Source organism: Carassius auratus, unplaced genomic scaffold (assembly GCF_003368295.1).
Source record: "Carassius auratus strain Wakin unplaced genomic scaffold, ASM336829v1 scaf_tig00007487, whole genome shotgun sequence".
In the NCBI taxonomy this organism is placed as follows: Eukaryota; Metazoa; Chordata; class Actinopteri; order Cypriniformes; family Cyprinidae; genus Carassius; species Carassius auratus.
The window spans coordinates 138284-151289 of NW_020523854.1; the positions used below are offsets into that span (position 1 = coordinate 138284).

The 13006-nt window shown below is 36.3% G+C and overlaps 1 protein-coding gene across 1 annotated transcript; it reads right to left on the reverse strand.

Annotated features, from left to right (window-relative positions):
- Positions 1-982: 982 nt before the first annotated feature.
- On the reverse strand, positions 983-11861 carry LOC113071512 (SUMO-conjugating enzyme UBC9-B). Its single transcript, XM_026244856.1, has 7 exons — positions 11679-11861; positions 9551-9645; positions 2821-2904; positions 2518-2590; positions 2312-2421; positions 1934-2013; positions 983-1840 (listed from the first exon to the last, which is right to left on the reverse strand). Exons 2-7 carry the CDS (start codon positions 9614-9616, stop codon positions 1780-1782), a joined length of 474 nt encoding a protein of 157 aa, XP_026100641.1. The 5' UTR covers positions 9617-9645; positions 11679-11861; the 3' UTR covers positions 983-1779.
- Between the last annotated feature and the right edge of the window lie 1145 nt (positions 11862-13006).

Here is a 13006-nt window from a genome sequence, read left to right on the forward strand (position 1 = left end):
GGAGTCTTTTCAAATTCAAGGCCAGCCATTGTTACTCCTTTAACATTCAATAGAGAGCATTTTTTCTCATGGGTGTCTGGCTGTTAACAAACAGCCCAACAACACACTGACCTTCCAAGCAGGGGTCCTGGTCTGCAGCTGCTAGGCAGCGTCGAGCCTAGAAAGCTTTTGCTAAATCTGATACCAATAATGAATAAACACCATCATATTTAATCTGGTTGTTTCTCAAACCAGATACCACCACTACACAAGTTCCACCTAATCCCATACGTTGCCTTGAATTTATAACAATTGGTCTCACTCAGTATACATAAAGCCCAATTTATAGACTACCAGTGTTCCTGCAGTTATGAAACGATGCACTCAAGATGGCACTTTACTGTCAGACTGGTTATATTATCACGATCACGTTCAAAACAGGAGGATTCATAAAACTAGTAAAGAGATCACGCGTATTATAACTTTGAAACTACTGATATCACGAATACTACGAATTTGAAAATTATTATTAATTACCAACACATTTAATGAAGCGTCTTTAACCATTTAAACATTAAAAGTTTCCATTTTCTGGCGTCTACTTTAAGTTCCAAGTTTATAAAATTGTTCCAATTCCTGTCTACTAGTTATTTTATAAAACACTTACATTATTAAATCAGACTTTAAATGTTTCCTCACTTCTGCCTATTTCATATTTAAATAAAAGAATATTGACAATAATGTATATAATAACTGCAAATCAATAACCGTTTCCAGAGTTGTCATGTCAATTTAAGCTCTTCCCAGATGTTTAACTCAAATTCACAACTTTCTGTTTTTGCCATCATTCACTAATATATACGTGTATATATGGCAGTAAATCAAACCTCATTCCAGAGCCATTTAAACATTAAGTGACCGATCAAGAACCATGAGAAGACTTACCTTTCAAGATGGTTGACATCAATCTGTTCATGAGAAGAACATGCCTGCATTCTCAAACTGGCTTTGTATAAACATTTTATTTACTCTATACACTTACATGAACAAAACACCATATGAACACAAAGAGACTGATGCAGCGGTTAACTAACCAACCATTTGATTCAGAGGCCTTTTACGTTAAGTCTTTTTTTTTTCCTTCTTTTGCAAAACACAGACGGCCGAGGCAGCATGATGCTATCATACCGAATGCATGCTTCCTTAGTACACTGCCTGCATCAGGAATGGAAATCTCGCTACTGACACGAAGTAAAGAAAAGTATAAAAGTATCATTTTACAGCAGTTGAAATACTGACATTAATAGCAAGGTTTAAATTATTAAAACTATGAAAGAGACTAAGGAGGCCAGTCTGAAAGAAAAAAAGAGATCAAGCAAAATGAAAGCAGTTTTATGCTCATACCTCCTGCATCCGTGGAATATCATTTCTTCTGCCTGGATGATGTTTATTGTGCCTTTTAATTTTTTTGCAAATATGTAGCACTGTTACCAAGTAACCCTACCCACCCAAAAAAAAAAAAAAAAAAGAAGAAGAAACTTCCATAACTCACAACTTTGTGTGAGCATCTCTGCTGCCCAAATATGAAGAAAAGAGATACTATACAAAAGGCCAAAATTAAAACCCCCAGGAAGAGACTGTTATGATGAGAATCAGTGGATTGACAATGGCACGACACATTCATTTCTTTAAGCCCAGCAGTACATTAGTACAAAGTGGATATGATTTGTAAGGGGGGAGTTACAGGGGCAGGGAGACCTGGTCAAAACCCATTTCCAATACGGTGTGAAATCTTGTGGTTTACGGCGAGAACTTTTTGGCTTGTGCTCGGACCCTTTTTTCATACTCCACTCTGTTCTGGCTGAAACAGAAACGCAAACACAAGATTCATAACACAGGCAATAAGCATTCCGGTCTCAACAGGCAAGACTAGATTTGAACTGGAGGTGCGTACCAGTAAATTGTGTATGCTTCGGCCTGTGCGGGGTCCTGAATATTTGGTTCATTAAGGAGTTCTTGGATTCCTAGCAAGATCTAGAAACATAAATCAGTTGTAGAGCTTTATGAGATAACACTGCCCCCTTCAGGATTGCATGGAAGATTTGGTTTAAGGAGAATTTAAGATGCACCACAAAATCAATGACATCTGAAGTTCAATTTAGAAAAAAATAAAATATCCCTGAAATCGAAATCCAATTAATTATAATTCATCCTTAAACATAATCTTGAACTACACTTTGTTACTGGCTGCTCCATTTAAAGAGCATTTAAAAACTCGTCCATCCATTTACAAAGTGGTGCAACCTTTAAGGATCCAACCTTTACAGCTCACCTGCTTGATTGTAATGGCAGGTCTCCAGTCTTTGTCTTCCTCTAATATAGACAAGCATACGGTACCAGACGGATATACATTCGGATGGAATAAAGGTGGCTCAAATTTACCTGCAGAAGTCACATTATAAAAACCAGCCAGAATTAGACACAATGTGCAGATTACAAAGTATAAACAAAATTAGATCCACTAAACATCTGATTTACACTTTGGTGGAGAGGAAGGGTAGTCGTCCTTGAACAGCATTCGGAGTTTGAACAAGCCTCCCTCCCACGGTGTCTGAAAAGGAAAAAGTTATCAAGTTACCATTATCTTCATTCATAATAAATACAAGGGCATACGAGGTCTTAAAAAAAAAAAAAAAAAAAAAAAAAAAAACAATTACAAGGAGTTCACAGACATTTAAGATGAAAGAAAATACTAGTTGTGAATAGTAATGGGTCTTACAAACTTGAAATATTAATGTGGTATTCATAGAACACAAACATTACATCCAGACTGAAACTTACCCCTTTTTTTCCAGGGATGGCACACTCCCAATTCATCAGGTTCATGGTTCCATCTGGGTTTTTTGTTGGTACAGCTACAAAACCCTGAGGAGAGAGAAAAATAAAATAAAATGTACACAGAATTATATTGTATAGTGCTGCTTGAAAGCTTGTGAACCCTTCAGAATAATCCCCATTTCTGCACAAATATGACCCAAATCAAATTTTCATTTTAAAAGTCTTTAAAGTTGACAGAACCCAATCAAACAAATGAGATGGAAAATGTATACTGAAAATGATCCAATATTACATCTCTGTGAGCGGCAAGAGCATGTGAATCTCTAGGATTTGCGGTTAATTTGAAGGTGAAGTTAGAGTCCATCTGTTCAGAGGGTTTTTTTATTCTGTGAGATGACTAGCAGGTGTCAATGTGTCCGGTTTTGATTAAAGAACAGGGATCCATCAAAGTTTGGTCATGTTTGTGGATGTGTATGATGGCATGAACAAAAGGAGATCTGAGGACCTCAGAAAAAGGAGTTTGTTCATCAAGCTGAAAATGTTTTTAAAGCAATCTCTAAAGAGTCTGGACCCCAATTCAGTCAGACAGATTGTGTACAAATGGAGGAAATTCAAGACCCCCGTTACCAGTGGTTCAACTGATCACAAATCTCACAGTTCACATCACATTACTGTTTTTGAGTCACTGATTGGATAGTTTAAAACAAATACTTAAAAATAAAAAAATAACCCACACACCTATGTAACTTTGCTTTCCGCAAGTATGATACCACAGCAAAAACTCTTAGCCTAAGAAAGTTCAAACATTAAAGAGACAAGTGAACATCAGGTACATTTAGGGCTGTGTATCACCAGCAGTCACGATGTAATATGAATCACGATACAGAGGCCACGATACATTAAGATACAGGACAGCACTGAACCGCAGTAGAAATTAGTAAAACAGCCATTTATGAAACCCTGCATACTTTAGGGCCAGTGCTAACTATAAGCAGTAAATCTCTGCAATATGAAGGGCCTCCCTAACTGTACCACACACACACACATACATACATACATACATATATATATATTAATGCACTCTACGTTTAAACTAATTCCTCTGTAAAATCTTCTGAAAGTGTTCTGTATCTTCCCCACACACACACACGCTCACACAGATCACGCTTTGCATGCAATCAGACATTCAGGAACAAACTTTTTAGCACTGTCCCGATATTTTATTAACCTATAAATAGCTTAATCGCTCAATACGTGCACAGCCTCCCTCCTCTCTTTCCCTCTCGTGTAAATAAAACACGATGAACTACAATGTTCTGAGAATAGTGGGGAAGTGGAGATTGCTAAACTGTAAGCCAACTGGTGTTTTCACAAAGCAAGCGTGCTGCACAGGGTTGCCAGTTTGACAAAGACTAGTGACATGCTTAACAGGTATTTCCATATTGCACAGGGTTTCATGGATAACATCTCTTTATATCAGGCAACCCCGTTTGTGTTCCTTTGCGGCCAGATTAAACTTTGCTTTAGCCTATATATTATGCTCTATTATTTTTTTTTTTTAAACCATGCCCTTTTCCCATTAAATTTTAAACCGTGTTCTTGTATTCAAATTTAGCACTGTCCACTGCCGTGCACGTTACACAATATCAATACAGGGCCAGCTTTATTTTGAACACAGCACTAAGTACAACTTAGATTTATGCATCTAGCAGACACTTATCCAAAGCAATTATAGTGCACACTTTTTTTTTGACTAGTACATGTGTTCCCTGGGAATTGAACTAGGGCTGTAGCTATCAAATATTTTAGTAATCGAGTACTCTACCAAAAATGTCATCGGTTAATCGGATAAATGTGTTTTTGCTTAAAGTGCAAAATTAATTATGCAAGAGAAAATAAGCCTCCTGGGTCTTTTAAAATTAACTACTAAGTTTCCTTTTTCAGAATTTTTTTTTTTTTTTTTAAATGCATAGAATGCAATGCATACATCAAAAATAAACATTTAATTATTACCCATTGTTTCTCGGTCTGTACTTGTACTGTGAACAAGGACAATGAAGTTTTAAAAGTACATTTAAGTAAATAAATAAAATAAAGCATTTTCTGAGATGGACATTAAACACAAAACATTAATTTAATTTCTCTTTTAATTATTGAAAATTAAGCAAACTTAACTTTTTAGTAAACAAAGGGGATTTACTATTAAAAATAAAACATAGAAGAAATGTTGTATGATTAAACCTTAAACCTCTGCGTTTTCTGCATCGCGGAAATCACAGGGCCCTAGTTGTGGTATGCCAGCTCTATCTTGCAGTGGACACACGCCACGATGTTCTCTTTACGTTTGCCCGCACACTCAAATCAAAACACTGCTGACTCCTTGCAGTATGCGATTTCGGATGAATCGCTTGTGTCTACTTCCGCTTTGTGGGTGACGTAAACGCGTTGTGTCACATTGACAAAAATCATTGCGAAAGAACCTGACTTGAGATTTAAAATAAATTAAGAGGCTTTGAGGCAGAGGAATTTGCCTGGATCATTTTTTGTAATAGAGTTACTCAAGGAATCGTTTCAGCCCTAAATTCAACCCACAACCTTTTGTGCTGCTAACGTAATGCTCCACCACTGAGCCACAGGAACACAGTTAAAATGTTAAAAATAGAACAAGGTTACAAATAAGGTCGCTATTCACTAGATCGGTGTGAAGAAAAAAAACAAAAAAAATAAATAAAAATAAACACAACTGATTCATACTACTAGTAGATGTTGAAATTACCACAAAATGTGTTATTTTTTTCCCCTGAATTAGGTTGAATTTTTTCCAGATTCTGTTATTTCCATTTGAATTTTTCTGGATTCAGTTTTTTTCTGTTTAAATGCATTAATCAAAAAGCAAGTCTAATTAACCATGAATTTTTTTTTTGTTTCGTTTTTTTCCTCAAATTCTGTGTTGTGTATCAACTTTTCTTGTTATCAAATGAAGGCATGAAACATTTAATTTAAGCTTTTAAATTACTGAAAATAACACTAACTTTTTTTGGCAAACAAAGGGGATTTACTACTAGGGCTGGGCGATATATCTAACGATATGATCATGAGAAACGGCAGAGTTGTTTTCTGCAACTTAATGCACTTAACTCTTTAACATCAAGCCATTCTCTGCTATATGGGTCAAACTAAAACTTTGACCTTTTTCAGCATTGATACAAGTAGCCTATTTTTAAAATGATTCAAATATTGCATGCCGTCTCCATGTCGCAATATTAAAATTTTTCTTATATATATATATATATATATATATCTCTCATTCAGTCCTAGTATTCACATACAGAAAAGTAATGTGTAAAATTAAACTTCAGTGTTCACGGTGTACATTACTAATAAAAAATAAAAAAAAGGATTAAGCGGTCAAAAACATTGTGATTTGACGTTTTGTAATTTCAACATAATGACAGCAGCAGGTATTATTAGGCTGCTGCCTCTTTAAGACCGGATACACAGATCCAATATAGCTGAACGGAGCGTTCACGCCACCACCAATGAGAGCGTCAAAGTGGCAGGAAGTCATTATTTTCAATGTGAGCCGGAGTCAAGAAGTGTCGAAAAGCAGCACTGCACAACTTGGCCAATGAGAGCGTCAAGGAGAGTTGAAATCAGGTTAACTGAGGTAGTGAGCTATGACGCGGTTTGGCGACAACAAATCGGAACATAGAAGTCCACCGCTTGAGATGATTCCAGAAAACGCAGATTTGTAAACTTTGGTTCTGACCACATTAGTTCCAAAGCAAAATGGATGTAGATTATTTCCGTGGCAGGTTTCCCATTAATATACGTTGGTTTGCGTACAGGGACATAAAAATGATGCGTGAACCAAGGTGTTGGTGTTCCTGGCGAGTTGCTGTCTTGCTGATGTGCATTGACGTTATAGTAATAATAATCCAATGATATCATAATAGTATTACAGTCCCAGTTAACTTTTAAACCTTTAACCTGTTAACTTGCACCCCGACGTCCTTGTTTGCACTTGTCAATATTTACGAATAGATTAAATGAAATGGGACAAAGTTTAATCTTGACAAACTATATCATCATAAAGATCTAAGCCTCAAGCATCGACAAAAGATCGCGTTTTTTCTCTTTAAGCTTTCCATTGGAAATGTATTCGCTAGATTCGCTAGAAAGTGAACGCCATCTATATGAATAGTGTTATTTTTATTGACTTTATGGCGCATTTATATGATTACCATCTCTAACTGGCCATCAGCACGTATTTTCATTGTAAATGCTGCATTTCTAGCAATCTCAGGATGTTCTGTAATTGGCATACAAAGTTAAATCTCTTACTTTTCTTACTCAAATTATTATTATTGTATCTTTCTCTTGAGCTATGTGCTTAAATAAATAACTTTTATGATGTCTAAGTTTCTGTCTATAGTTATATAATTGACAAAAAAATATGTAGTGGCATGTTCAGTGACTAAAATAGTTTGTAGAACCCTTCAATACAGCACAAAGGGGCTTCTTTCCAAAAGACACCAAAATTATTCGTGTGACACACTGAAGGGTGGGGGTGGCTAGCAGGATAAATTAATTTTCCTGATTATACTTACATTAAATAATGTTTATACCTGATCATAATTAAGTAACATTTTCAATGCAGGACTTTTACTTGTATCAAGAGTTTACTTGTATTTTTACAGTGTGGTATTAGTGCTTTATACATAAGGGAAAGGATCGTAATACTTCGTCAGTCTGCAAAAGATCAACAAGCTTGTTTGAATTGCGGCCACTTTAAATACAAGATAAGCATTCGATCTACATCAGAAGGTCCACAAATCTTACTACAGCGTTGTTGGCAGCACAGACGGAGCGATTTTTGACACTCTTGATGGCGGCAGTGTAAGGTAAGGAGTGAATGAGTCAGGCAAGAGAATTCAGTTCAAAGTTTGTGCACAGTCAAACGCACCTCTCTGCGTGTGCAAGCTTCATGTTTGTGTGACTGTGATAGAAAACAGCGTGGGCAAGTAACGAAGAGTTCCATTCTGCGTTTTCTTACGCTAAAATGGTTTAACATCACTTATGTACGCAAACTCGTACAATTGTTAAACTTTCACTTCATTATGGTTGAATTTTATTATTAATCCAGTTAACATGCATGCCGAACCATGGGGCTTGGGCAGTACGAATCACAGATCAAATACGATCCATTTAACCACTAACTGTTACCCTCCACAGGAGTGGTCCACCAACTAACACTAATGGTGCTTTTTTTTTTTTCAGTTGGCATTTCCACTGCAGTAGTATCACATCACCGTGGGTGGGACTGTTCGCACGGTGTACCTGTGGCTCAGTGGTAGACCATCGTGTTGGCAGCACAAATAGTTTGTGGGTTCAAGTCCCAGGGAACACACATACCAATAAGAAAAAAAAACCCCGGTAGTGAGACTCCAACGTTTGTTAACAGGAGCAAAGGAAGCAAAGATTACTTACCTTACCTTACCTTACTTTAGCAAAGGAAAACCAGTCTCCTATTGGCTTATCAAAATCCTTTACAAATCCTTGTTTATACTTCTAATTTGTGACTGTTGGTTTGTTTAGATCTCTCTGCTACACTTTCGCGTGAATCACTGAGTGGCGCATGTGCAAAACCAACCTCCATACGTATTCCACCCAGAGCTGCTTCCATGTACAATAGATAGCACAAGCTAAATTAAATTGATTGTTGTTATTTTTCTTACAAAAAGAATATCAATTTGCTACAGGACAACTTTGTTCACAACCCAGAGCCATGACAGACTTTTTTTTTTCTTTTTTTAATGGATGGGCGCTTTAACTTGGCATTAAACAGCTTGAAAGATCAAAATATTTTTTTTATATAACTCTGACTGAATTCGTCTTGAAGAAAGTCATATACACCTAGGATGACTTGAGGGTGAGTGGCTTATTTTCATTTTTAGGTGAACCAACCTTTTTAATCCAATTGAAAGGACCTGAATCAAGCAGTTCATAAGAGGAAACCCACCAACAGAGTTGAAGTTTTTCTGTACTGAGTAAATGGGCTAAAATTCTTACAGCAGTTACAAGAAACATTACATATGGTTATTTGCAGCAAGTGGGGGGGGGGTTTGGCAGATACTGAAGGCAAAGATTCACCTACTTTTGCTAAAGAGAAATATTTAACAACTAACCATTTTTCTCAAATAAATAAAGTATATATTTGTCTCCTTTGAGTGGATTCTCGGTCAACTTTCAGGATCTGTGTGAAAATCGAATTATGCCTTGGGTCATTTATGCACATAAAAAAATAAAAATTCTAAAGGGTTCACAAACTTTCAAGCTGCACTGATATACTTTTTTTTTTTAATTCCTGTGGGTGGTTGCAAAGGTTTTTAAAATGTCAGTCTCTAGAAACTTTCTTTAATCTGTGGTCTCATTTGTGAGAGCAAATACGCCCCAACAATTTCAATAATGACGTCTCAGCAGAATAAGTTATAATAGACATCTTAAAATAGCAGTTTCTCCTCCACAGATGGAACATACTCCCCTTCATTAACCCCTTCAGTGCCTTTCCTCCGAAAATACGAAAAACTCTAAATTAAATTTTCGAACAAACGTTGATTAGAAACTGATACATATGCTCTAAACCGGTTGAATCTGAAACACTTAAACCTCTCCCTTTCTGTAATTCTGTAGAACAGCTGCACATCTATGATCGGAAACGTTGCATACTTACAAAAGGATGGTCTTTCCGCCAAGCCTTCCGTTCTTGGGCGAGACGACTTAACGCTATACCAGACATGACTTGTGGCCCACAAAATGATTGAAAATCTGGAAAACATGGAAAATATGTCTCTTCAATAAGATGCATGTGTCTGTAAAGCTACACAATCAGTGTGCAATTTCAAAAACTGGATTATGTCAATAATCAACTTTATATTGAGCCTTTATAAGTTATTACAAGACTGAATATTGGGGAGAAGAAAAAAAGACTCCAAATATTATTTTTCAAAATAGTATTGCATTCTGATCTTAAAAATCAAGTTGGAAACTTGTTCATACAATTGGTTGAGACTACCATAAAAGGTGAAACTTAAAACCACATTGGTTCACACCAATGAATAAATGTCACCATAGTGTCTCAAATATAGAGAGCTTTTTAGTTTCTATTTTGTAAGAACATGCAGCAGTGAAATTGCAGCAATAATGATATGCAACATTACACTGTTTAGTGCAGAATGATAGTGCGTTTCACAAATCTCCATTAGTACACAATCTGGCTTTGTCATACAAATAAGAATTTTCTCAACATTACTGATTACGTATGTAGAGTATAACTTTTACTTTACTTTCTAATTTTACCAGAAGTGATTAATAGGTTGTGTAATACACTCATAACAGCAAACATTTAATAGGTTTCCCGATTTAATACAGTTCTGAACCCTGGTCCAATGGGGTTTCTAATAGGAGGAATAGTGCAGCTCTCCCTTCAATGCAATGACATGAAAAACAGGAAACGGCAAAAAGGTTTCCAGATTAATAACATCTAATGTTAGATACTCATCATGAGTCAAAAAAGAACCAATAAGAGTGGGGTATGATTTACAATAAACTTTCAAGACAAATAAACTACTGTAAGAAAATAACTTCAAGGTTAAGTGGAAGAGAAATGTGCACCATGCACAACAGAAAACTAATGCAACCCCTTAAAGTGACATTTTTAGACATCTTCGGAGGCCAGTATTGTGACAGCATAATGGATCATCTAAACAGTAATAAGTAGGAAAGGACTTGGTTCTGTCCAGTGGCTGTTGATTACGATATTGAAGTGTTGGCACTGCACACAAATGAATGCAAGTTTGACATTTCACCAAAAGCTCAAGGCCCTGAACATATGCACAAAAAAAAAAAAAAAAAAAAAAAAATTTACTCATTAATTTTATTGATATTCTATTAACCCTAAAACACAATTTAAAAAAAAGCTGCAGGCTATACACTTGTAAAAGTAATTCAGTACATTGATCCCTATTTTTACAGTGTAAAATATTCAATCTAAAAAGCATAGGAGGTGAATTTATTTCATGCAGACTTGATCATTACAAGCGTGTTCATTGCTATCATTTGCGGAAAATTAAAATGTATCGAAGATGCACAGTACAAGTCTCTCGTGAGAAAACAATATATAAATGGAGAAGCGAAAAAGCTAAAAATGTGAGCTGTTCTCATAACCAACGCATCCAAAAACCACCGTTTAATCAAACAAAACAAAGTGTGACTTTTTTTTTTGGGGGGGGGGGGGGGATGACTTAATAGGAGGAAGTGATAACCATTATCCAATGTGTTTTGCGGACACTTAAAATCTTAAATAGATAGATGTAAAACACACACACACACACACACACACACACACACACACGGCATGACTGCAAAGGCGTGAAGGTTTAAACATGCACATTAAACTCAGGGCTTCTATAGTTAGCATAAAGCGATCTGATCCTGCTGATCTAGGTTTGATTACAGTAATGAGCGAATAACGCGCGTTGAACGCGTGGACCTGTCAGATGCGCATATTCCGCACACGAGCATCCCTCAGTTCGCACTTTAACCGCTTGAATGAGCCAAAGCACGCGTTGTTGCCATTAACTGCTCGCGTAAAAACTACATGGACATAAGGGTTTACTCTACATGCATGCATCTACTGAATTATAATGCATGGGTGCTGTAGCTTTTCGCGTCACGAGAGGTGTGAATATACACTGTTAGCCTAGCATAGCTGGCTATGTTAGCTAACAAGAGCCGCAAACAAAAACACCGCAAACTACAGTACATGTTCAGAAATTAACTCGGGTTTTTACGTCACATACCTTCAGTGAAGGAGAGTGCTGTACTCCAGACCAAGCACCGTTTAATTGAGAATTCAAGGCAAACTCAAAGCAAAAATCTATCGAAATTTCCCTCCTGGAAAAAAGAAAACAGACATTTACCCACGATAATTAGGACCCGTGAGCACACACGCAGATGCCTGTGTGAAACTTTCATCAACGAGTTAAACTGAATGGATTGATTACTTTAATTAGAAGCAAATGAGTTGCAAGCTATTATCTATAAACACAAGCTGATGATTGTCACCTGAATGTCCAAATCAGGGCAAACTAAGAACAAATAATTGATAATTGACTAATAAAACAATTAAACTGATTAACACATAATCATTAATAATATTTGATTAGTGCAATAACAATATGTTTCAACTTTTTTACTGCATGTTTTACAAACTGAGTTAGAGAAACCCCTTGATTTAAGACTTTAAAACATTTTGGTCAGGCATTTCTTAAGACACCTATAGGATCTCTTAAAGTCCCCATGAAACCAGGTTTTTGGATGTTAGCATCAATATGTTAGTCTTAAGGTTATCTATAAGGCAGTGTGCTCCAAAACAGTGACACAATTCGGATTAAGAAAATATAAGCATTCAAAGCTTGCAAATAATCTCTTCTGCCACAACTGCTCAATGTTTTTTTTTTCTTCATCTTCTCATAAAATCTGCACTATTAATAGACGCCGAAGCTGTGGCTGAGATCAATTACTTGTTCACAGTGTAGTATTTCCTGTGCAGTGAATTTTTATTGAAGTTTATTTGTATAACGCTTTTTACGATACAAATCATTGCAAAGCAACTGTACAGAAAATTAAGTTTCTACAATATTTAGTAGTAGTTTATCAATCAGTAGACTGTCAGTTTGTGTGCATATGACAGAAATTTTCTGACAAAAATAATACAAGACATAGTCAACCAAAGTAATGCAATGGCTAGTAGTGCACAGTGTAGATGATAGGGAACGATTCAGACAGTGTAAATATGCTTTCGATTGGTGCAAATGAGATCTGGTTACACATTGTTTCACACAAACTGCGGCAGCGCACATCCAGACATTGGTTCCGGTCCAGAGATGCGATTGCATGGGGCATTTCATATACGTGAGTCAGCATTTATTAAATACTTTTTCAACTACAATGCTTCATCATGATTATGACCACTATTTGTTTTTTGTTGTTGTTTTTTTACTAAGAGTTTCGTATTGAATCTAAGGGTAATCTATTATGCTGCGGCTGTCAAATGAGGCTTTACCGAGCTCTACGTTCCTGGCCCGAGCATAATCAAAATGCTATGAGCCACTTTAAAAAGGGGGCG